The sequence below is a fragment of the Canis lupus genome, chromosome 18 (genome assembly GCF_011100685.1).
Source record: "Canis lupus familiaris isolate Mischka breed German Shepherd chromosome 18, alternate assembly UU_Cfam_GSD_1.0, whole genome shotgun sequence".
NCBI lineage: Eukaryota > Metazoa > Chordata > Mammalia > Carnivora > Canidae > Canis > Canis lupus.
Window position 1 is genome coordinate 53,678,405 of NC_049239.1, and position 25,815 is coordinate 53,704,219.

The following is a 25,815-nucleotide window of genomic DNA, read 5'->3' on the forward strand; positions in this document are numbered from 1 at the left end:
TTCCCCATTCTCACTGGTGTGAGGTGGTATCTCATTGTGGTTTGGATTTGTATTTCCCTGATGGCAAGGGATGCGGAACATTTTCTCATGTGCTTGTTGGCCATGTCCATGTCTTCCTCTGTCACACCCTATTTTTCTTCCAGGTGCTCATCCTGGCTGCATATATGGAGAACCTCCTCATTTGCTGTCCATCTTGCCCAGAATGGCCCTTGGTTCTCTTGTCCACGTCTGTGTCCCGAGCACCTGGAACTGTGGCACGTGCCTCTCACCCAGCTCACAGCCTGGGCCGGGGCTGCAGGGTCTCTTGAGCCTCAGCTTTGAACCACTGTACATGTGCAGTTGTCTCAACCCCCGTTGTGACTTTGGTGACACTGTGGGTGAGTGTCTCAGAGGCAAACTGCTCACCCAGGAAGATGTGGGTGCCATGGGCAAGAGGACTCACTTTAGGCCGGGAGGGGTGTGGGGGAAGAGCAGGTTCTGGGTTAGGAGTAGCTCCCCATGCCCTCTCCCTAGAGCAGTCCAAGCTCACATGGACATTGTTGTACCAGGCCTTGAGATTCTTGTGCCATCTTGGTTTGAGCAAGGACTATAGATAACACCCTTAATGATGTATTTTTTTGAGGTCTGGTCATTTTTCTGTGATTACATTGTAGCCACCAAAGAAAAATACTCCCTAACATCCTGGGCCAGGTGGTCTGGTCTGTTCCCTTATCTCTTGTTCACTCTGGCTATGCGCTTTTGCCTGCCAGGACTAGTGTCAGAGCTTACTCAGGGGTCCCCTACTTTTCCCTGCCTATACCTTAACCCTTTCCTTACTCACTAGGACCTGGGGGGGGGGGTGCTCTGGAAATTGGCATGGTGAGGTCACAGGAAATCATCATCTGAGGGGAGCAAAGGAGGTGCTGAGCATTTGTCATAGTTGAAGACCTTCCCCACTCCCACCTGACTCCATTTCTGCCTCACACCCTGAACCTACCACAAGTTCCCAGGCTCTCAAGGGAAGAGGTATCAGTCCTGAAGCAGAAACAGGCCATGCAGTGTGGGAGACAAGAGCTCTGGGGTCAGACAGATCCAGGCTCAGACTGGCTCTGCTCCCTCACCAGCTCTGGAGTGGCAGGCAAGTCACCTTGTTCGTCTTGCTGTGGCTGATCCCTCACCTGTATAATGGGCACAATGTGGGGTGACCCACAGTGGGGACACAGCGGGTGTCCTGCCTGCACTCTGTAGTTTCTGCCTGTCCGCCGGGGGCCTTCATTCATGTCTGTGGAATCTGAGCCCTGAAGAGTAATTGCCCTGGCCCCTGGCTCCCTTGCTGCTCCTGCTTCCTCAGGCCACCCAGAGAGTGGGGTCTGAGGAAATCCGAGGCACTGAGATTGCTGTTAGACCAGAAGTCCTGCACTGCTTCCTCCTCTGAAGGCTGGTGTGTCCTTTGGGTGGAATGAGGCTGTTCCCTCTAGAGGGGAGAGGGACTGACAGGATCTGGTGTGAAGGCTCTGGGCCAATATCTGGTCCTGGGAGGGCTGGAAAACAGACACACCTTACCAGTTGCTATGCCTACAAAGCAGCAGCCCCTCCCTGCCCGTGCTGCCCATGGGGAGGTGAGATGGTGCCTCTTTCCCAACAGAGCCGGTGGGGTGACACTGAGAGGCTGCTGTCCCATCGGAGATGCTCTCCCACTCCAGCTCCCCATCCTTCTACCACCCCTTGGGGGTATGAGGACTTTACAGTCTCATTTGAACCACAGAACTACACAGCTGTGTGTGAGAGAGGCGGGGCGGGGTCAGATTGTAGGAGCAGCCTAGTCTGGACCAGACCAGCGACGTAGCTGGGGTGTCACATGGGGCCCAGCCAGTGTCTTCTCTTCCCAACCACACACTTACACACACCAGTTTCTCTTTGAGGAGGGAAGGGGCTGTTTCTTCCTTTGTCCTAGACCAGCTTTAACTACACAGCTGTTACTGGTATCCAGAAAGCTCTCCCCTACCTGGACCCTGAGGACGGCAACTGGGAACAGCAAGGGATGGCCCATTTTGGAAAGCAAAGGGAATTAGAGGCCAGGGTATCAAGAGTTGGGGGCGGGCACCCCCCATGGCCAAGTGGTTTAGTGCCGCCTGCAGACCGCGGCGTGATCCTGGAGACCTGGAATCGAGTCCCAGATCAGGCTCCCCGCATGGAGCCTGCTTCTCCCTCTGCCTGTGTCTCTGCCTCTCTCTCTCTCTCTCTCTCTGACTCTCTCTGTGTCTGTCATGAAAAAATAAACAAAATCTTAAAAAAAAAATACTTTGGCTTAAGTTATTTAAAAAAAAAAGAGTTGGGGGCAGTGCACCCTCTTCTCCCACCCCTTCACTCAGCATTGTGATTGGGCCTCGGCATCCCATCTGGAGAAAGCTGCCACCACCAGCCCCGGGTCACTGCTAGTGTGTGAGCCTTCCTTGGCGTTTGGGTAAACGGTTGCAGCAGCATCTGGTCTGGAGTTGTCAGAGACAGGGGTGGAAGAGGGACTCCCCCACCAGAGCCACCAAGCTCTGAGTCACCAATGTTAGGAAACTTCTGTACTTCAGGTGGAATCATGTCCTCGGCTCTGCTCTTCATCTCTCCCTGGAAGCCCAGAGGTGCCCACTGGGAGCTCCAGCCACACGCACTCATACAGTCCCTAGGGTCCTGGCCAAGGCTGGGCGGACGGACTCCTGCCAACCAGAAATGTGAGGATGAAGTCACGGAACCACTGTGCCACCTGCAGCCACTGTGGCTGCCACCCCGTGAAGGGAGCCGCACACACTAGAGACCAGCTTGCCCTGGAAAATGTTGCATGGGAAGACACATCAAGAGAGCGCTTGACAACTGAGCACCTACTATGTGCTGGGCCCAAGCAGGACCCTAGGGAAACAAAGTCAGGGCAGCCTAGTCCTTGCCCAAAAGGAGCTCACAGTCTAGTGAGCCAGCCATCAATCACGTCAACAGCAGCGAAGGTGCACTGAATGTCTCAATTTTACGGTGAGCTTCAGACATTTTCTCAACTAAACACCCAGCAACACAGCCACATCAACTGAAAAGCATGCTGGCATAAATGTAAACAGTCGTGATTGTGTGAAGGACAGAAAGACCTCACCTACAGTAACTCACATTCACGTTTCAAAGCCTGATTTTCAGCCTTATTCCTTCCTGCCTGTTAAGTGGGAGAGAAGTTTTACCAGTTTGCAGAAACAGTGGTGGAGATGCAGTGGAGGTCTGTGGCCCACCTGTCACGCACTGGTGAAGCCACCCGAGACACAAAGTGTTCTGAACCATATCTGTGCCTTCTTATCCCCTGCTTGTTAGGAGGAGCTTTGCCCTCCTTCTCCCAAGCTTGTTAGGGAGAAAGGACCACATCCCGGGAAGCCACCACACAGAGACTACCCACCCCTGGCCCACATCTGGGTGACACCAGCTCAGAGCAGCACCCGCATGCTTGCAGTATGCTCATACCTAGATCCCTCCTGATCTCAAGACTAGCTTTCCGGTTAGTCTCAAAACCCAGCTAGCTCAGTGTCGTAGGTGAACTCTTCCTTCAGAGTGCTATCAAGGCCTCACCTCTGCCCTGATACGCAGTATTTATCAGGAGCAGGAAAGCAGTCCTGGTGCAGGGGGTGGACTGTCCTGATGCTCCACTTGCCTCTGGATTCTAAATATGACAGTGGGGTTTGGGGTCTGGCAGGGAGCTCCCCGTGTCCCTCTTCTATGCCCATATCACCAATGGGAGAGAAACAAGATTCTACATAGATTTGGCCTGTGATGTTGGTTTAGGAGGGTAAGGAATCTGGTGAAGAAACCCAGAGTGGGCCATCTCTTGGTCCAGGGAATGGGGAAACCAGGCAAAGGAGGGAGTTTTTAATCAAGCCAGGGAGAGGGTGGGCTAGAGTAAGGCACCACACGCCTGCCTCAACCATTTCACTTTAGAAGGTCAACAAGTAGGGTGTAATTAGCCCCTGTCCCCCACCGTGGGCTCTCTGGGACAAGGTTCACTAGGTGAGTCAGAAGGTACAAAACATTAAAGAGGAGGTGTTTTCTTTTCCCTCCCTCCCTCCCTCCCTTCCTTGGATTTATTTATTCATGAGACAGAGAGGCAGAGGGAGAAGCAGGTTCCCTGCAGGGAGCCTGATGCGGGATGGGACTTGATCCTGGGACTCCAGGATCATGACCTGAGCTGAAGGCAGATGCTCAACCGCTGAGCCACCCAGGCATCCCAAAGAATGTTTCTGACCCCATTTCAAGGGCTGGGAGAAGGGGTGCAGGGTCTCTCTGTGACTCGCGCCCAGTCAGCTCCACACCTCCATGGAGCCAATGAGGCCCTACCCTGGCCCTGCTCTGCCCTCCCACCCAGGACAAATTTCCAGCCCTCCTGCCCCTCAAGGTCACTCCAGGAGCCTGGAGATCCTGTTAGCAAACCCCTTCCCCCAATGATGACCCAGACAGAACTCTTAATAAAAAAAAATAATTTATTGTCAACAAAGGAGATATATACAACAGGAAAGTAAGTGAAAAGGAGGGAGTGAACAAAGCCCCCAGGTGGTCTGCTTGGGCCTCCTGCAGGGATGGAGCGGGAAGAGGTAATGGAGGCCTCCTGGTTTAGGAGCCTGAACAGGTGGGGGAGGAGAGGCGTCCCCCGAGGTAGTGGGACTCAGTTCAAACCCCATCGTGACCACCTCTTATGTAAGGCACTGTGCCAAGGGAGAATGGTGGGGGCTAAGAGGGGGGAAGGAAGGGGGACGGAGAGGTCTGGGTCAGCAAAAGGATTGGGGTAGGTGTTCTCCACAGGCCCAATGCCCTACCATACGACAGCCCTGAGGCCAGCCTTGCCCTTCCCAGGGCCTGGTCTTGTGCCTTGCCAGGGGTCAACATCTTCCAGTGCCCCCAAGTAACAACGGATGCTGCCCCCCATCCTCTCCTCCATCCTGCCTTGGCACCTGGTTTTACTCTCTCCATCAGGTGGCCAAGCTGGGCAGCTCTGAGTGATAAGCCAAAGGGGGACCTTGCCTCCTCCCTCCCTCCCTCCCCAGGAAAGCGAGAACCTACATGCCACTCCCTGCCTCTGGCTGCCCCCCCATGGTGGTGCTGGACTCTGACAGAACCACAGGCCAGTTGGGGGGGTCACCTCCTCCCACACTCTTGGTGCCCTGGGGGTGCTTGGACCAATCTTGCAGGAGGCTGACTGCTGGGGGCTCCTCCATCCGTACGCGGATAACCTGGAGATCCAGCGTCCCGCGAAGCCCCGGAGGGGGAGCTGGGCAGCGATGGGAGCAGAGAGCAAAAGTCAGGGCCCTTTGGACCCCCATCCCGAGAATGGCCCCTGAAGGCTTCTGCATTACCATTTCTAGCTCTTCCTTTCCACAGTCCAGGGCCTGGTATGAGGGGGAGCCCAAGGAACAGAGGAAAGCTCCACTCTTGGCTCATCCAAGGACCCCAACAAACCAAAAGATGAGATCCTTGCTTCTTAGGTAGAAGTCGGGCACACCCTGTTGGCTTCCTCCCCCATGTGTTTTGGTACACACATGCTCACTGCTGTATGCTCACCTCTTATGTAACTTCAGCTCACTCCACTTCATCTAAAACTCACTGGGCGCCCCAGCCTCTGTGGGCAGAGGTGGTGGGGGTGGGGAACACCCCAAAGAGAAGATGGCTCTGCCCACTACGGGGCTCACAAATGGATACAGAGGGAAAGGAGGGAAAACCTGATGGCCAGTCCTGGGTTAGAGTCCCAGCTCTGCTCTGCGAGCCCCACCAGGCCCTTCACCTCCCATCGGGACCCACCACATGGGGAGATCGGACGTTTACCATAACTGGGGAGGAGCTGCTCCAAATAAGCAAAGCCAGGACCCCAAGGAGGGGAGAGCAGACCCCCACAGTGACTGTGCAGCCATGAAAGCATCCCCTATCACATGGGAATGCACAAAAGTATTTTACATGGAAATCAGAACCAGACATGGTGACTGCAACTGTCCTGATGTCTGTTTTGGGAAGGATCTTTCACAGCAGGCCAGTACCTATGCAGTGGGTGGGATAGGGTAGAAGTGGGATCCTGGGGAGAACATCACTAGTCACCAGGAGAACTCTAGCTTCTTTTCTGGAGTGTAACAGGAATAGCAGTGACAGCGCCCAACTTGGTTTGCACTGGGGACCCTGTACCGTAGGAGAGGAGACCATAGCGGGCAAAGACCAGAGGCCAGGAGCCCACGGAGAGGACTGTTAAAGGAACCAGGCAAGAGATGGCTGGGACCAGGGCAGCCTCAGCGAGTGGGGGGGGGGAGGGGTGAGACAGGAAGATGAATTCTGAATGGATTTTGGAGGTGGGGCTAACAGGATACGCGGGAGGTTCATGTGGAGTCTGAGAAACAGAAGAGGATGACGCCAGGATTGAGCCTGAGCAAAGTGTAGAATGCAAGAGGGGAGAGGAGGCTGGGAAGAGGAAGGTGGCTGGGGGCGGGGGGCGGGGGGTTCAGTGTGACAGATCTTACAATCACAGACCGGTCACATGGGCATCTGGAAGAGAGGCTGGAATCAGCAGATCCGGCTGGGAGCTGGGAGCAGGTGAACTTGGGGTGGATCGCTCTGGGAGTGAGGAAGGCCCTGCTGGTTGAGGTATCTGGTATCCGGTCACTCACTTAACCACTCACGCACCAGACACGCGGGCAGCACATGGATCGTCTGCCGGGTGCATCACAGGAAACGAAACAGACACATATCCTGACCTGAAACAGCTTACATTCAAAAAAAAGGAGGAAAGATAATCAGCAGATCCGACTCAGGGAGCCATGTGTGAAAGAGCAGAAGTGGAACAGCCAGTGAGGCTAGAGGAAAACCCAGAAGGTTGCCTGGGAAGCCCACAGATGGCAAGTGGCTCTGGGAAAGGCCGAGGGCTGGGGTCACTGTTTTGTCACATCGGGAAGGGCATGGACTGAGAATCGACCACTGGATTCTCATTTTAGACAAGTCAATGGTGACCTTGCTGGAAAAGCCACGTCAGCATGAGGCTGGAAGATGGGAACAGGGCTGAAGCGGCTCCCAGAGAGACGAGGGTTGGTTAGTGCAGAAAATAGTCCCCAGCCTTGCTGAAAAAGTTTGGCGACAAATGGGACAGTGGCTAGCGAGGGATGAGGAGGCAAGGGGGAAATCTCAGCTTGCATCGGCTGCCGGATGCAATCTACAGGAGAGGGAAAACTGGACGGTGGACAGAGAGCAGAGGACAGAGGAAATGGTGGCTAGCAAGGCAGACAGCTGGGGTCTAGTGAGAGGCCCAGGGGGCCAAGCTTTGCTAGCGGGGTTTAGCTCCAGCAGCAATGAGAAGGCAGAGGATGTGGCTTGGATGCTGCAGAGGAGAAGGACACAGGTGGAAATGCACACATGCTGTCGCTTACTAGGTGAGGGGCCCTGAGAGTGCCTTGCCTCCCCAAGGCTGTGTCCTCTTCCCCAAATACTGTGTATGGTGGTTGTGGGAATTTAAGGAGACAGATTACACAAAGATGTTAAGAGTTTGGCACATGGTAAGAGCTCATGAACTTCAGGACTTCTCAAAGCAACAGGATTAAGTACCAGTTCCTTCTGGTAGCATAGAGGGCAGAGGTGAGGGTGGGTGTGGAAGGGAGCCTCAGGAGAGTGAGGCCTGACTTGTGATGCCCTTCCAGAAAGCATGCATGATCAAAGCCCAGGGCCATGAAAGAGCAAGCCAGAAGAACCTATCAGCCCAGGGACAAGCTGAGCCCCATCTGCACTCCAAACCCAGGGCTGGCCCTCCTCCCTCCTGGGAAGCCCAAACCCCTCTGCTTCCCAAGCTCTGTTCCTCTCTCCTCTACATTTGTGCATGTGTGTGTCCACGAACACACCTTCTCCAGAGGGTAGGCCTGAGTCCTTTTCTCCTGTTTCTCATTAAGGCTTGTTTCTGCTCGGGGACTCTGAAAATGTTACCACCAAATGACGGTGAAGGCAGCCACTACCCACTATTTCAATAAATCTTTACTGAGAGCTTTCTTTGTGCCAGGTATGATACCAAGTACCGAGGATATAGCAGCGAATAGAACAAAGACCCTGTCCCTTGTGAAATTCACACATGCTCACACTCATGTGCACAGGTGCCCGCATGCATACACGTGCGCGCGCGCACACACACACACACACACACACACACCACACCTTTTCCTTGGTCCAGCCTGGAAACATACTGGACCTGGCCGAGGTATCTTAAAAGCCAGGTCTCTAGATCTTACTCAAATCAAATACTAGCAAGACAAAGAGGCTTTTCCTTACAATTTGTGAGTGGGGTCCTCAAGGCTTCCCTTCTCTCTGGCTTGGACACTTCCCCTCCCTCTTCCTGCAAAGCCCTTTGGAAAGCTCCAGAAAGTCTCCTCTGCTTCACACTGTGATCCATCAGCTCAGCTGACCTCACCGTAGTGACCTCACCAATTTCTAAATCCTTGACTTTTAAACCTTTTTAAACTGATAGAATTAGAATCTTTACTCAAAATCTTTTAAGAACTTCAATACAAAAAGCAACTCAACATGAAGATATTCTGGTTGAAGCCTCACAGGGTTTTGAGAAATCTGCCCAAGCTTTGGGATCCCCAAACAGTCTGTGGCCACCGCTCTGGAAGCCTTTGCTCCGCACAGAACTACAGTGGCTGCGTCACTCCTCCAACCTGTACCTTCAAACAGACAGTAAATTTCTTGGGGACAGAGAAACTCTGTCCTCACTCATGTTATTTTCCATAGTGCTCCCCTGAGGGCCCAGCCTGGCTACAGGCAGGAACACTTACACAGCGTCCACTGTGTGTTCCCGCCACCTCCAACCTCCCTAGATTCTGCCACCTGCTGAGAAAAACCCTCTCATGTCAATTATATTCATGTATCCCAAGGCCTCAGACTTTGCCCACGTACCCCAAAGGAATGTGAGGTCTCAGGGACTCCCTTCTCAGCTACTCACCACTCCAGACAGGTGAATTGGGGCACAGGGTATCCCAGGTTTCAAAATGAAGGCTCCCTTTCGAGAATGAAACCAGAAGACCCATTAAACAGTGGAAGCAGTGAGCCATTTAAAGCAGTGATCCACCGAAGAGAACGAGGAAGCTCAGGGAACGCTCAAGTCCAAGCAGAGCACACAGTCTCGGGGAGGCAGGACTGGAATGTGGCTCAAGCTGAAACTTGAGACAGTTAAGACCGTGATCTACGTGAAGAGCTGACGCCTGCCTCAAGATGAGAAAAAACAGAGCCTATCTTGGTAAAATAGAATTCAGTGAAAAGTGCGTGTACACACATACAGGCACACGCTGAGCTTCGTGAGAGGTCTCAAGACACAAAACCAACTATTAACAGTGCTCACCACTGTTGAGTGAGGTGGGGTGGGCAAGAGAAGGGGCATATTTGCTTTTTCTTCCTTTCTTTTTTTTTTTTTTTTGCTTTTTCTTTGTACAAAAAGTCCACCTCCTTTTTGAGACCCCTGCTCTGGGGAGCCCCTGGTACCTCCCGTGCTAGCTTTCCCTGGGCTCTAACTCCGAATGCACTATTTCAGGCAGGCCACGACAAAGTGCTCTGTGTGTCACCTGGTCACTCCTTCAAGAGCCATTTCCTGGGCAGCACGGGTGGCTCAGCGGTTTAGCGCCGCCTTCAGCCCAGGGCCTGATCCTGGAGACCCAGGATCGGGATTGAGTCCCACATCGGGACTGCATGGAGCCTGCTTCTCCCTCTGCCTCTCTCTCTCTGTGTCTCTCATGAATAAATAAAATCTTAAAAAAAAAAAAAAAAAGCCATTTCCTGAGCCCGAGGCGCCTGGCATGGAGAGATGAAGAGGAATGAGGCTCAGCCTCTGCCCTCCCAAGGCATGTTCTGGTCTAATCTGAATCCAGCCACTGCCTGGCTATATGACTGTGTTGCTCAAAGATATCCCACTCCCTAATCCCCAGGATCTCTGACTATGCTATCTTACGTGGCAAGGGAGAACTGAGGCAGTAGATGGAATTAATGTTGCTAACCAGCTGACTTCAAAATAGATTGTCCTGGATGATCTGGGTGGGCTCCACAGGATGACAGGGGTCCCAGGGGGGGGAAGAGGGAGGCAGACAAGTCAGAACAAAGACGACATCCTCAGAAAGACTCTACTGGCCACTGCTGGCTTTGAAGACGGAAGGAGACCATAGCCAAGGAATGCTCGCTTCTAAGAAGCTGGGCAGGACAAGAAAATGGATTACCCCCCAGCGACCCCCTGCTGGAGCCTCTGGAAAAGAATAGGACCCTGCCGATTTTAGATGGATGAAACCCATTCTAGACCTCTGACTTCCAGAACTGAAAAGTAATAAAGTGTATTCTTGTAAGCCACTAAGATTTGTGGTAGTTTGTCATAGAAGCCACAGGAAACGAATACAAGGATCAAGGGAGGGAAGAACCAGCTGAGACTCCACCTTCCCATGCGGAAAACAGACTTTTCTAAGGGCCAGATGAACTACATAGAAAAGTTTCTTGAAATTGGTTGAACATGATACAAACGCAAGCACTTCATGCTATCATTCAAAAGTCACTGAGCTGCTCTCTACGGAGGTGCCTGCCGAGTTGACCAGGGGTCTGTTCTGTTCCAGTCCCACTCGGGCCCTGGCTCCACCAGGGCGAGCTAGGCACCTCGGGTTCCAGGAGGAATCAGCCATAAGTGTGCTGATGGGTGTCAGGCTCTGGGGAGTACTGGCTTAGCCCAACCTAACAACCAACTCCAGGACACTCCCCAGGAGCTAACAGAGCGGCTCAGCTTGCTGGCCAGTCCCCACCATTCTGGTCTGCCCGCCCTCGGCCCCGCGTCTCAGGGGCCCTGAGCAGTAACCACCTGTATCCCAGGCTCTGCTGCAGAGCAGCCTTGAGGAGGCCAGACCCCAGGGATGTAGCCTGGCTCTCTCCGACCCACCCTTGTCGTCCCCTCCCAGGAGCTCACCTGGAGAGGGGCTTTCTGGCTGGGGAAGGCCTCCTGCAGCAACCCCTTCTCTGGGTGAGTCCTTGCTGTCTGAGGCCCTGAGCTGTGTGTGAGAGAAGAGCTGGAGGACGAAGCCCGGGGGGAAGCTGCCGTCGGTGAAGTGACGGACCTCAGCAGGAGCAGCAAAAGTCTCCGTGGGTGAGTCAGGTGATGGGGGGTCTGGAAGGAAGGACAGGATAGAACAGAGTCTGTAAGGCTGTGCTGCCTATGGCCACTGAAGCCAGAGTCCAGAGGCCTGGACGGCCCCCCTGCCCTGGCGTGACTTTCCTCTTGGAGCACTGCGCCTGGAGCCCACGCCCGTCATGGGCCTCTCCCTCACCTGGGTCAGGGTCTGGGTCCAGGTCCAAGTTTTTGGTCATGGGTCTGCCTCTTTTCTTTCTGACCGGTTCTTCTCCAGGGGGCTCCTTCCATCTCTGACCACGGGGCTTCCTATTTCCTGCCTCTGAGGCAGGGGCAGCTACAGAATGAGAAGACCTTGTACCTTTGAAAGGGGCCACGCCTGGGCCCTGTAGCCTCTCGTCACACAGAACACAGAATGCGCACTCCCCTCTCCCCAGCTCAGCCGCAAGGGCTTCCCAAAAACTGACCAGGAAGCTCGAGGGGGCGGAGTCCCCTGGGCCGGCTCCTTTTCGGGAGAGATGGGTTGTCCTCAGAGTCGAGGAGAACAACGATCTCTGCTGGCATTTTGGCAGGGTCTGGGTCAGAGTCCGGGTCAGCTTCGACATCCTGGCCTGAGTCTGAAGAAGGCAAACACCCAGTGAGTTCCAAGTGCTCTGTGAGTCCGACTTTTCCCTTCATCCTCCACCCGACCCTCACTTCCAACTACCTGAGGTGGGCGAGGAAGGCTGCTCAGCTCTGATGTCTTGCAAAAGGGCCACTCCCTCACTCCAGGCCTCCAGGATGTTGCTTTTCTCTGAAGGGCTCAGGTCCAGGGTGTGAGGATGCTGCTCCAGGATATGCATGCGCGCCGTGTCGGCAGAGGGGGACCGGATTTCGGACCCACACACCATGCACAGTGCCCGCCCGCTGCCTCCGGGGCTGTTTCCCACAAGGAACTCCTGCTCCCAAGACACCTGCTGCTTGGGCTCCTCACAGCCATCGCTGCCTGCCTCCAGCAGGTTGGGCCTAGGCGGTGGGGTCTTCTCCTGCTGGGCCACTACAGAGGGAGACGTGCAGGAGGATGTTACCAGTAGAGGTACCCATGGCCTAGAATACTTACATGATTCCCCAAACTTGGTGGAGGGCTGGAGGGCGGAGGGAGGCACATTCTTACCCCAAGTCTCTCTCTCTCCTCTCCCCTGCAGCCCGCGAGGCACTAACCATACTAAACGCAACCTGTGTGCATCGGCATCCCACTATCTGTGTATCTGCTTTTTTTTTTTTTTTAAAGATTTTATTTATTTATTCATGAAAGAGAGACAGAGAGAGGCAGAGACACAGGCAGAGGGAGAAGCAGGCTCCATGCAGGGAGCCCGACGTGGGACTCAATCCCGGGACTCCAGGGTCATGTCCCAGGACAAAGGCAGGCGCCAAACCACTGAGCCACCCAGGGATCCCCTGTATATCTCCTTTCAATCTGGCTCCAGACCACAGGGTTTCCAACAGGCTGTGTTCTTGCAGGTCTTCAGCTTTGGCACATTCATCTAGACCATTCTGATTGGTCTGACAAATTCCTACACTTCCTTTATGGCCTTGCTCACATTGTCACTCCTGGGAAGCCTTTGGGACCTCCCACCCTGACGGTTGATTATATCCACCTCTGACTTCCAGGCCATGCTGCATACTTTCTTGAGAACATCTGATTGTCTCACTGCCCCCACAGGGCCTGCCACCTAGGAGATGCTCCGGGAGCCTGCAGTCAGCAAAGAACAGGCATGCCTGTTTCTCCACCTGGCAAGGACCCTTCAGAAGGCTGCCACACCCCATCACAATCCCTCTCCCACCTCCCAGAGCATTTGCAGGGGTGATCTCATTCCCAAGGGTCTGCCTGGCATCTGTTCCCTGTGCACATGGGCCACAAGCTCTGGCAGGGCAGGAATTCTTTCCGGTTCAACAAAGGCAGCCTTGGACCCCCATTAGCCTGGCAGCTCCATGCTTCTGCAGCAGAGTCCCCTTGCTCTTTTGTAACCGCATCTCCTTCCCATCTGAGAAGATGGGATGAAGTAAAATATGAGGGGCCCTGACGTCTGGGAACCGTATGGATAAGTGGCATATGAAACGGGTCTGAGAAGTGGCCAGGACTCGGAAGATTCAGGTCCGAGGCTGGGCTGTTCCTATGTCCCATGTGACCATGCACAGTAACCTTGACCTCTTGACTGCCATTGGGCTTTCTTTCCCACCACTGCTCGGAAACAACTCCCGTCAAGGTCACCAAAGCTAAACCTGGCTGTCAGTTCTTAAATTTCATCATTTGGCTCGTCACTTCTTCCATCTAGGTTTTTGTTACTTGGCTTCCAGGCACTGCCTCCTGTTGATTCATTCCTTTCTTCCCTGGGGCTCTCTTGCAGTTGCTGGTACTGGGTCCTCCTCACCTCTTTTCAGGTGCCTGTGCAGCTCTCTCATCTCTTTCAAGGAATAGCCTGAAGAACTATCTTTTTACCACAGCCCTCTTGCCTCCTGCAGAAAGCTGGACACCCGATTCCCCTTTACCCCTCATGTCCTGCTCCTCAGCCCACACCACCATCAGACCTAACGTGTGTTTTACTTGTGCACCATGCCTCCCCACTGCCCAGTGAGCTCCAGGACAGCAAGACTTTGGATCGTTCACACCTGGACCTCCAGCATCAAAAACAATGCCTGGCATGCAGTGGCATTCAGAAATCTTTGATGAGGGACTGACTCAATCTCCAACCTGCAGTCACTGGAGAGAGCTCCACAGTTCAGTTTTTTAGACCTCTCCTATCTAACTCCTTCCTCTGACAGGTGTTGTCCCGTTGCCTGGCGGCTGACAACTCCCGTATCTATACCACCAGCCGCTCTCCAGTGGCACTGAAATGCATGTGTCTGATGCCTATCTGGCCTTACAGCTTGGATGTGTCACAGGCATCTCAAACTCGCCCCATTCAAATCTTAACTCTCTGTCTTCATACGCTTGCATCCTAGTCGCCTGGTCTTGGGATGCGGGAGGCCTGTCCTTCTGGGTGCTCAGGTCAAAAGCCTTGAATTCATCCTTTTCTCCTCTAAACTCTTTCAAAAAGCTTCTGCTTCAGGACACTTACACTTGCTATTCTCTCTGCCTAAGATGCTTTCCCTCCAATCATCCACAAAGGTTCGTTCTCTCCCATCCTGGGAGTCTGGGCTCAAAATTCACATTGGAAAAGAAGCCTTTCTGACTACTTGATATTCCAAATAAAACGCCTCCCAATCCATTTTCTCCTCCCTTTGCTCTGGTGTTCTCTGAACCACTTATCGGCACCTGACACCCTATGCACTGAATTACGTTTGTCTTTGGTCATTCATTTATACGTATATGTAGATGAGACGTTACATCTTTGTTCATAACCATTTGCATGTCCAGCCTAAAACTGCCTCGTTTATAATAGGTGCTACTAATAAAAACCTGTTGAATGAATTAACTTCTCCGGACTTCTGTTTCCCCACCGTAACAGTGGGGAATAGGGCCTCCCTTAAAGGGTTGTTGAAACAATTAATTCACGCAGCCTAGCATCCAGCACTCAGTAAATACTAGCACAAATACGGAAAAGAACCTCTGCTAGATCTAAAGCTCTGACAAGGGCAGCAGCTTTCATTTCCTCGACTTGTTTTAAAACCCTGCAGATTCCAAAAAGGCTGAGAGGCAGTGCACGGAGATAGCGTGTTCCGCGGGGATTAAATAAATGGCCTTACTCTCTCTTTTGGGTACAATCCCCTTTATGGGAAGAGGTATCTTAAAATAAACACACGTTCGCATTTCTACGAAAAAGATTTTTTTTGGCATTTTCGCCAGTATTAAGTTTTCCGTTTAGACGGCCCTTTGTTTTCTAATGGTCTGCAAGATCCTGCGGACTAAAGAAATTGGTAAAGGGGGAGGGGAAAGCAAGTGTTCCCAGACCGTTCCTGCTATCCCCTCCTGAGGCCAAGCCCCTTCCTGCGTGGCAGAGGGTACCCCTGGCAAGCGCTGTATCCCATTCACCCCCGAAGCGCTAGAATCTGACACCTGTGGCTTACTCAAGTGTTAGGCAGGAGATGCAAAGAGGGGTTGGGGGACAGGAAGGCTTTCCGTGCGGAGGGCCCTGAAAATCCTCCCCTCGGCGGGCGGCATCCTCCAGCTCCCTCCGGACAGCAGGCCGCCGCGCCCAGCCTCGGGCCTGGAGGCCTCGCTGCCCCTCGGCCTGGACCGCAGCCCGGCCCCCGCCTCCGCGGGGCGGGAGGCCGCGGCCGCCGGTGCGGGGCCCGGGCGAGGGGGCGCTCGGGCACCGGAAGATCCGGAGTGCGCGGGGCGTGGATCGAAGGCTCCAGACCCCGGACGGGGGCGGGGGAGGGGGAATTCGGGGAGGCCCCAGATTCCAGACCCCGGAGGGGGCGGAGCCAGAGCGGGGGAGGGGGCGCCCGGGTCCCAGGCCGGAGGGGGAGGGGGCGCGCGGGCCGCGCCGTGACGCGGAAGTGGGGTCCCCTCCAGCCTCACCTCTGAGCATCGGCTCGGGCCGTGGAATCACGGCCACCACCACGGCCTCTTCCTCGTCCTCCCCTTCCTCGCATTTGAGCGTCACCTCGAAGCAGTCGAGCGCGGCGCCCTCGGCCTTCAGGGCCATGATGCGGCCGAGGCGGGGGGCGGGGGGGGACGCGGTGACCGGACGCGGGAGGCCGGGCGCGCCGCCAGGGGCCCCCTCCCCGCCGCCCGCCGCCCGCCGCTCACCGCCCGGCCTGCGAGGGCGCGACCGGGCCTCCCCGAGACCGAGCGCGTCGGGACCCCGGGCGGGGAGGGCTCAATCCGGGGCCCCAGGCCCCCGCCGCTCCCTTTTATGGAGGCTCATTGTCGGCGCCCGCCCGGCCGGCCCGCCGCGGGCCCGCCCCCGACCCCGCGCGGCCAATCGCACGTGGCCCCGCCCCGGGCACGCGGCTCCGTTACCTCCCCGGGACCCGCAGGGCGGCGGGGGCGGCGGGGCGCTGCCGGCCGGGAGAGGCCCGAGACCCCGCGCTGGGGGCCCCTCCCCGGGCTGCCCCCCGGCCCCCGGCCCCCGGCCCCCGGCCCCCGGCCCCTGGGCGCGCGTCGAGAGCGCTCGCGGGGCCCCGGGGGCGCTGCGGTCGCTGGTGCCTTCCCCGAACGAGCCTGCCCCCGCCGGGAGATGCCCAGGCGGGAAAAGCAGCGGCGGGGCGGTGAGCAGGGCCGCGGCCCGGGCGGGGGACGGGACCCCGATGGCTCGCGGGCGCCGTGACCTTGGGCTCGCCCTCTGTTTTCTTAGACGACCTCATCCTTTCTCCGAAAACGCCGCGGAGCCTCCCGGACGAGGGGGGCGACGGTGGAAGAGCCAAGTGGAGGGTGGGCGCGCGCACCGCGCCGGAGGGTTTGGATTGCCTTTTTTTTGTTTGTTTTGTTTTTTTGTTTTTTAACGTGAGTCTAGAAATGTGGAGCCTCCTCAAGGTCACACGAATCCCTGAGAGCCCTGAGACCAGGGTCCAGTGGCCGTGACACGCGGCTGCATCATAATCCCGCTCGGTGCAACCTGGGTGAGCTCTTCTCTCTGTGACGTAGAATGGGCATCTCTGCTGTAGAAACTCTCCTGAGATTTGGGTGGGGAAAATGTCTGACGCTGGAAATCCGTCTTAAAATGCCACCGCGTCCGACCAGACTCAGTAGGAATTCAGAATAACGTGTGGAGTAGGTTGGAGGTTGGAGGGCAGATACGAACCGGTATTATCAGGACGACCATAGGTCTTTAAGGGAAGAATTTTGTTACTTTCAAGAGTATCCAGGACTTTAAAGATTTTTCAAATAAAGGTGTTAACCAAGCTGGTTTAAGTCATTTCTACCTCATGATCACCTAGTAACTTTTGCAGGGATCCCTTCGTTGACCTGCTCCCCTCTGCATTGCCCTGCGCGGGGCCGATCCCCAGGCTCCCAGGACTGGGGCCTTCAGGTCTGGGTTAGGCCATTGGGAGCCAGTGGCAGGAGACTGGAAAATCGAAGGGAGGATAAAGCCAGTGTGTTTCTTCTCTTTCTGTCGCTTGCTCAGGTTTGGGCAGGTCTCCAGCTGTAGATAAAGCTCCTCTGTGGCTCTAGCTCTTACTGGATAGGCTGCCATGGTTCCAACTTTTGGAGGAGGATCTTCACTTCCAGGCTACATTAATTCCATCTCCTCCATTTGTTCCTCCAGTTTAGAAGTGATGGGAGTGTCCTGTCATTGCTAATCTCTGGGTTACCTCTCTATCCCCTGTTGGACTACTCAGCCCTGTCACTGGTGTCACCAATTCCCTGCATTAAATTCTTTGTTTTACCTACTTAGAGTAATTCCTATTGCCCCCATTGGACTCCGAGTAATACACTCAATACTATACTAAGGCACTTTGTCCTCACAAGCCTTTCTTCCTTTTTTTTTTTTTTTTTTCCAAGATTTTATTTATTCATGAGAGACACAGGCAGGAACATGGACAGAAGGAGAAGCAGGCTCCCTCCGGGAAGCCTGATGTGGGACCGATCTCAGGACTCTGGGATCATGACCTGAGCCAAAGGTAGACACTCAACCACTGAGCCACCCTGGTGCCTCTGTCCTCATAAGTCTTATGTAGTAGACTGTATTGTTCCCATTTAACAGAGTAGGAAGTTGAAGCTTAAAGGGTAAATTACTTGCCCAAGGGAAAAAAGCAAGAATCCTTTTTCATCAAATCTAAAATGAGTGTTTTCTCTACATTTTAACATCCTTAGTATGGGCATGCTTTCTATAATGGACATCACTGTGAAGTTTTAGGAATATCAAGACAAAAAAAAAAAAAAGGAATATCAAGACAGTTTAAGATCGCTCTTTTTTTTTTTAAGATCGCTCTTTTGATATTCATATGGTGATGTTACCAGCAGAAATAAATCATGCTCAGAATGCGACATAGGCAAGGCCACTTGGTGACCACAAAGATGACTCTAAGCGATTGCTGCTCCTTTACCATAGATCACTCCAGCTCTGCTTGCATCCTCCTGTATCCTAGATGAACGTTTTAAAGATACCTAGTTTCTAAGTTGTCCCTGCTTTTTGACAGCGTTCAATCCAGAACTGGTCCCTCACTTCCTTAATCCCTCCACAGAACCTTGGAGTGCAAGCCTGAATTTAGAGACTCACGTGAGGGCTTCCCTAGGGTACCTTTACCTTTATAGCAACAAGTTAAATAAACCTAACTTTCTTTTACAGCAGCTGTGTTCCTGGTGGTCTTTGGTCAGAGGGTTTTGACAATGTTAGCCAATTTATTTTGCATACATTTTCATTTTTGTGTATATGAAGAGTGATATACACGAATAGACATTTTTTCAAAGAAGACATTCAGATGGCCATCCAAAACATGAAAAGACACTCAACATCACTCATCATTAGGGAAATACAAATCAAAACCATGATGAAATAGCACCTCACACCTCTCAGAATGGCTAAAATTAACAACATAGGAAACAACAGATGTTGGTGAGGATTTGGTAAAAGGGGAACCCTTTTGCACTATTGGTAGGAATATAAAATGGTGCAGCCACTCTGGAAAACAGTATGGAAACCTTAAAAAAAAAAAAAAAAAAAAAGAACTGCTCTCAATCCCGGAATTGCACTACTAGATATTTACCTGAAGGATATAAAAATACTGATTTGAAGGGGGCATATGCACCCTAATGTTTATAGCATTATAAACAATAGCCAAATTATGGAAAGAGCCCAAATGTCTGTTGACTGATGAAGAAGTTGTGTATACACACACACACACACACACACACACACACTGGAATACTACTCAGCCATCAAAAAGAATGAAATCTTGCTATTTGCAACAACGTGGATGGAGCTAGAGGGTATTATACCAAACAAAATAAATCAGTCAAAGACAAATACCGTATTTCACTCATATGTGGAATTTAATTTGTTTTTTTTTTGTGTGTGTGTGTATATGTGGAATTTAAGAAACAAAACAGATGAACATAGGGAAGGGAGAAACAAAGAGAGAGAAGCAAACCATAAAAGACTCTTAACAATAGAGAACAACCTGAGAGTTGTTGGAGGGAAGTGGGGTGGAGGGACTAAATGGGTGAAGGGCATTAAGAGAGCACTTGTGATGAGCACTGGGTGTTGTATGTAAGTGGTGAATCACTAAATTCTACCGTGAAATCAATATTCCACTATATGCTAACTAGAATTTAATAAAATTTTGAAAAAAAATTTAACAAATTAAAAATGCGATCTTTGAACTGGAGAAAAAATGATATAATAAAAGTCTATGGGCAGCCCTGGTGGCTCAGTGGTTTAGCGCCGCCTTCAGCCCAGGGCAGGATCCTGGAGATCCAGGATCGAGTTTCGGGTCGGGCTCCCTGCATGGAGCCTGCTTCTCCCTCTGCCTGTGTCTCTGCCTCTCTCTCTCTCTCTCTCTTTCTCTGTTCTCTCATGAATAAATAAATAAAATATTTTTTTTTAAAAAAAGCCAAATTCTGACAGTTTCTTATCTCTTCACGTTATATTTTATAGTTAAGTTAAAGTTCTCTTCCAGACTTGGTGACATTTTGACATAGACTTTTATTTTTTTTTTTAAGATTTTATTTATTCATGAGAGACACAGAGAGAGAGAGAGAAAGAGAGAGAGGCAGAGACACAGGCAGAGGGAGAAGCAGGCTCCTCGCAGGGAGCCCGACATGGGACTCAACCCAGGGACCCCAGGATCACGCCCTGGGCTGAAGGCGGCGCTAAACCGCTGAGCCACCCGGGCTGCCCAGGGAACGTATTTCCTAGACAAGTACATCTGTAACTCATCTTTTGACTTTGTGAATTTAGCTTTGGAGTATGAGATTCCGAAAACAGGAAGGACAGCCTGGAGATGAGAGAGATGGGAATGGATTGCCTGTTCCAGCAAACAGCTGCTCGGGGCCACTCTCCGTAATGTCCCCTGGGCTGGAGGCCCACGTTGGGATGAAGCATTTCCTCTTGGTACAGCTTTTACTACTGGTGGCATTCTAGGGCCCCAATGATGACACGCGGACAGAGAGTGAAAAGCTGCAGGAAATAAAGCTGTATGAAGCTCTAAATGTGGAGAGGGCTGTTGAGGGCTGAGTGAGAGGGTGGATGTGTGGCTTCACTTTAACTTACTTGGCATTTTGTAGTGATCTTCAGCTAAAGTCATGATAAATATCTGTCCATGCTCTTTGGCTCAGTAATCCTATTGCCAACAGGGGTGCTTGTGTGGCTCAGTCAGTTAAGTGTCTGACTCTTGATCTCAGCTCAGGCAGTGATCTCAGGGTGGTGAGTTCAAGCCCCGCATTGGACTCTGTGGAGCCTGCTTTAAAAAAAAATAGTGGGGGGAGATCCCTGTGTGGCTCAGCGATTTAGCGCCTGCCTTTGGCCCAGGACGTGATCCTGGAGTCCCAGGATCAAGTCCCACGTCGGGCTCCTGGCATGGAACCTGCTTCTCCTTCCTCCTGTGTCTCTGCCTCTCTCTCTCTCTTTCTCTATGTTTATCATAACTGAGTAAATAAATAAATCTTAAAAAAAAATAGTGGGGATCCCTGGGTGGCTCAGCGGTTTAGTGCCTGCCTTCTACCCGGAGCATCCTGGAGTCTGGGAATCGAGTCCCATGTTGGACTTCCTGCATGGAGCCTGCTTTTCCCTCTGCCTGTGTCTCTGCTTCTCTCTCTCTCTGTGCGTCTCTCATGAATAAATAAATAAAATCTTTTTTTTTTAAAGTGTTAACCTGAAGTCATCTAAAATAAGAAAAATAATGACCTGACACAGATATCATGGCAGTGTTTGCCACTTGAACTACTCATTCCCTAAAACTTAGTATACTCTCACTCCTAGGTGCTAGGTGAAATGTTACTTAGTTCTTGCATGTCGTCAGAGGTCCCCTTCTCTTGGCTCTTGAACCAGCTGGTCCAGCTCTCTATGAAACTAGGCACAGCATACTATGATGATCTGTTTGCTTGTCCCAGTCCCTGTGGTTTCTGGGCTCCTAGAGGGCGGGTCATTTTTCTGTCCATCTTCTAGTTCCAGCATTGGCCCAGGATCTGGGGCATTAGCACCAGCTTGGGGCCTGCACGTCCGGGCTCTCATTGCAAAAATGTCAACCCAAAGTAGCTCAGACAAAATGGGAGATTTGTTGGCTTGTGGGTTTCAAGGAAGTGCTGGACGCCCCATCATGGGAAGGGCAGCGACACAGGTAAGCTTTGGGAATGATGGGATCCAGCACGGGAATGCCACTGGGACATTCTTTTCATCTCTGGTCTCTGCCTCTTTCTGGATATAAGACTTATTTTCTCCATGTCGATGGACTTTTCCCACATGGCAGGTGATGTGGCTGCTCTTTCCATAGACTAGCTTCTAGCTCTGTACATTTCAAGCCTCATTTCTCCTCCTCTGCCAGGATGTGCTTCCTGCCCTGGGCTCTGCACCACACACTCACATCACCAAGTGACTTCTGGCCCTGCACTTTGATGCCAGAAAATGAGCTGAATCAGCTTAGTGGGCAACAGGAGAATCTCTGGAAGCCGTTCCTATTGAGGACCAGTATTAATCACTGTCTAGGGAAGTGGATACACACTGTAAATCTAGAGCAGTAAACTGCTCTTACTGACTTGCTAAACTACCACTGAATTCAACAGTCGGAAAATGCCAACCACTGGCCCACCTCTGCTCTGTATGAGGGGAAGAATGGTGGAAAAGAAGGCAGAAGTGAAAAGCAAACAAAACCCTCAGCCAATCAATACCATAAGAATTTCTGGGTTGAATGAATATAACAGTAAAATACTAGAAATAACCACAATGTCTAACAACAGGAACTGACTGACAAATGATGGTGTGTTAGCAACCAAAAAGAATATCTAGATTGTGGGATGCCTGGGTGGCTCAGGGGTTGAGCATCTGCCTTTGGCTCAGGGTGTGATCCCGGAGTCCTGGGATCAAGTCCCACATCGGGATCCCTGTGAGGAGCCTGCTTTCCCCTCTATGTCTCTGCTTCTCTCTGTGTCTCTCATGAAAGAATAAATAAAATCTTAAAAAAATACCCAGATTGTAACAACATGGAAAAGCATTTATGAGATATTGTGAAGTGTGCAAACCCACAAACACGTACGCCAGAATTATGTGGAAACAAAAAACTGAAGAATATTGATGCAGATCAAAAGTAAATAGGAGGGATGCCTGGGTGGCTCAGGGGTTTAGCGTCTGCCTTCCCCCCAGAGTGTGATCCTGGAGTCCCGGGATCAAGTCCCACATTGGGCTCTCTGCCTGTGCTTCTGCCTCTCTTTCTCTCTGTGTCTCTCATGAATAAATAAATAAAATCCTAAAAAAAAAAAAAAAAAAAGAAAATAAACAGGAGAAATGGAAATGAATGTGTAATGATAATGGAATTATTGATGAAAAATGTTTATAAACACACACAAAATGTAGTAAGTACCATAGGATTCATACGAACACTAGAAATAATGATCTAGGGTGCCTGGATCAGTCGATTAAGTGCCCAACTCTTCATTTCAGCTCAGGTCATGATCTCATGATCTCAGGGTTGTGGGATCGAGCCCCATGTTGGTCTCTGTCCCAATTGTGGAGACTGCTTAAGATTTTCTCTCTTCCTGTCCCTCTGCCTCTCCCCACTCTTGGCTGCTCTCTCTCAAAATAATAATGCTGCTGCTGCTGATCTATGTTTTTACATAGAAAGATATTATTTTCTTTAAAAGATTATTTATTGGGCAGCCTGGGTGGCTCAGAGGTTTGGCGCCTGCCTTCGGCCCAGGGTGTGATCCTGGAGACCCTGGATCAAGTCCTGCGTCGGGCTCCCTGCGTGGAGCCTGCTTCTCCATCTGCCTGTGTCTCTGCCTCTCTGTCTCTCATGAATAAATAAATAAAATCTTAAAAAAATAAAAAATTAAAAGATTATTTATTTACTTATTTGACAGAGAGAGAGAGCACATGTAGCGGGAAGGGCAGGGGGAGAGGGAGAAGTGGGCTCCCCGCTGTGCAGAGAGCCTGATGTGGGCTCCATCCCAGGACCTTGGGATCATAACCTGAGCCAAAAGCAGATGCTTCACTGACTGAGCCACCCAGGCACCCCTGTAGAAAGATATTCTTGAAATTTTAACTGACAAGAGAGATTACAAAACAGTATGTATATCGCGATTCTGATTATGTTAAAAATAGCTTCAGTGTGATTATATATATGTGTGTAAGAAATTCTATAAGAATGAACATGAAACTATAACCTTGGCTAACCCTGAATGGTGGGATTCTGGCTGAGTTTTACATTTGAAAATTTTCTGTATTACCTGATATTTTTACTTTTATAATCATAATTTTAAGTGTAGTAATTTCTATCAAAGAAAAAAGAGCCCGATACAGCAGATATTAGACAAATGTGTCATAAGGTAGGAATGGCAAGTATTTGGCCCAGTAGCTGTGGTCAATTGGCTTGTTTTCAGCTATTCCACTCCCCCTGTACTGAGATTACACACCCAGCCCCGTTACCTTGAGAATTCTCAGTGCCTCTTACTAGGGAGTGAATACTTTCTCATTCCACTGACTTTGGGCTTGGCAATGTGACTTGCTTTGGCCAGTAGAGTGCGAGCAGCCGTGGAGTAAACTATATCCTAGCTGAGGCGTTATGGATATTTGCATGGTGGGGCTGGCCTCTTCTGTTGTGCTATCAGCATGAGAAGAACGTGCCCTGGGGAATGCTGATCCTTTAGCTTGGGTTCTTGAATGGGAGACACCCAAGTCCACCTGAGCCCTGCCACAAGCGGCACAGTTTATCCATGAATCTGTGAGCAAGAAATAAACGTTTGCTTTTGTACACTGCATTGCCACAACAAGCTTATACTCTAGGCCCTGCGTCCTCTCCTCAAGCTCCTTGTTATTATTTTTTTTAATGTTATATGGGTGCGGGTAGTGTGAGGGGGACCAACCCTCTAGGTTTGCCCAAGTGACAGAGGGGTTTCCTGGGACACAGGACTTCCAGGGTTTTATTTATTTCTTTAAGAGTCATTTATTTATTTATTTAATTTAAAATTTATTTATTTGAGAGAGAGAGAGGATGAGCATGCTCAGGTGGAGAGGCAGAGGGAGAGAGAAAGGGAGAAGCAGACTGTCTGCTGGGCAGGGAGCCTCATGCAGGGATTGATCCCAGGGTATATGACCTGAGCTGAAGGCAGACACTTAACTAACCGAGCCATCCAAGAGCCACATATTTATTTTTTTTGAGAGTGCGTGCATGAACAGGGGGAGGGGCAGAGGGAGAGGGAGACAAGTAGACTCCTTGCTGAGTGGGGATCCCAACCTGGGTGATCCCAGGGATCATGACCTGAGCCAAAACCAAGGCGTCCCTCAATTAAGCTATTTTTAATAATCTGAAAGTCAGGCAGCCCCGGTGGCTCAGCGGTTTAGCGCCACATTCAGCCAGGGCATGATCTTGGAGACCTGGGATCGAGTCCCACGTTGGGCTCCCTGCATGGAGCCTGCTTCTCCCTCTGCCTGTGTCTCTGCCTCTCTCTCTCTCTCTCTCTCTCTCTCTGTATCTCTCATGAATAAATAAAATCTTTAAGAAAAATAATCTGAAAGTCTCAGGAGTCTCTCTCCCTCTGCCCCTTCCCATAAATAAATAAAGCAAGCAAGCTTTATTGAGATATAATTTACATTCCATAGCATTCACACATCTAAAGTATACAATTCAATTTGCAAACAACATCACTACAGTGTGATTTTAGAACATTTTCGTTCCTCCTAAAAGAAACCCCATACCAAGGGTGCCTGGGTGGCTCAGTGGTTGAGCATCTCTGCCTTCGGGCTCCCTGCTCAGTGGGGAGCCTGTGTCTACCTCTCCCTTTGCCTGCTGCTCCCCCACTTGTACTGTCTGGCAAATAAATAAATAAAGTCTTAAAAAAAAAAAAAAGAAACTCCATACCCATTAGTGGTCACTACTCATTGTCCCCACCACCACTCCCATCCCATAGCAACCGCTCAGTCATCTACTTTCTATCTCTATACATTTGCATATTCTGGGCATTTCATATAAATGGAATTATACAGTACAGCCTTTTGTGATTGGCTTTTATTTATTTTTAAATATTCTATTTGTTTATTCATGAGAGAGACAGAGAGAGAGAGGCAGAGACACAGGCAGAGGGAGAAGCAGACTCCCTGCTGGGAACCCAGTGTGGGACTTGATCCCAGGACCCCAGGATCACACCCTGAGCCAAAGGCAGATGCTCACCCACTGAGCCACCCAGGTGCCCCTGTGATTGGCTTTTAATTAGCATAATGCTTCCCAAATACACTCTTGTAACATGTAACAGTACTTCATTTCTTTTTATTGCTGGATAATAGTCAACTACATAGACACCACATTTTACTTATGCATTCATCAGTGATGGACATTTGAGTCGTTTCCATCTTTTGGTTATTGTGAATAGCTCTCCTGTGTATGTTCATCTGTTTGGACATCTATTTTCAATTCTTTGGGTAATATGCTAGTTCTATGTTCAACTTTTTGAGAAATTGCCAAAGTGTTTTTCCACAGTGGCTGCACCCTGCATTCCCACTGGCAGTGTAGGAAGGATCCAACTTCTCCACAACCTTGCCACACTTGTCCATTGTTTCTATAACAGCCACCTTCCTAGATGCTCAGTGGTATATCAGTCACAGTGGTTTGATTTCCATTGGCCCAATGACTAATAATGTTAC

At 51.2% G+C, this 25,815-nt stretch overlaps 1 protein-coding gene across 8 annotated transcripts; it reads right to left on the bottom strand.

The window, feature by feature from the left end:
- SPINDOC (spindlin interactor and repressor of chromatin binding) lies at positions 1 to 15,780 on the bottom strand. 8 transcript variants are annotated; one of them, XM_038564175.1, is made up of 7 exons: positions 15,603 to 15,775; positions 12,052 to 12,134; positions 11,805 to 11,922; positions 11,566 to 11,715; positions 11,298 to 11,435; positions 10,940 to 11,137; positions 4,458 to 5,260 (listed from the first exon to the last, which is right to left on the bottom strand). In XM_038564175.1, exons 1-7 carry the CDS (start codon positions 15,727 to 15,729, stop codon positions 5,049 to 5,051), a joined length of 1,026 nt encoding a protein of 341 aa, XP_038420103.1. In that variant the 5' UTR covers positions 15,730 to 15,775; the 3' UTR covers positions 4,458 to 5,048. The 8 variants fall into 8 exon arrangements, with proteins under 8 accessions (XP_038420101.1, XP_038420103.1, XP_038420100.1 ...); XM_038564173.1 differs by lacking the exon at positions 4,458 to 5,260 and adding an exon at positions 1 to 1,520 and having other exon boundaries at positions 11,805 to 12,134; positions 15,603 to 15,780; XM_038564172.1 differs by having other exon boundaries at positions 11,805 to 12,134.
- Between the last annotated feature and the right edge of the window lie 10,035 nt (positions 15,781 to 25,815).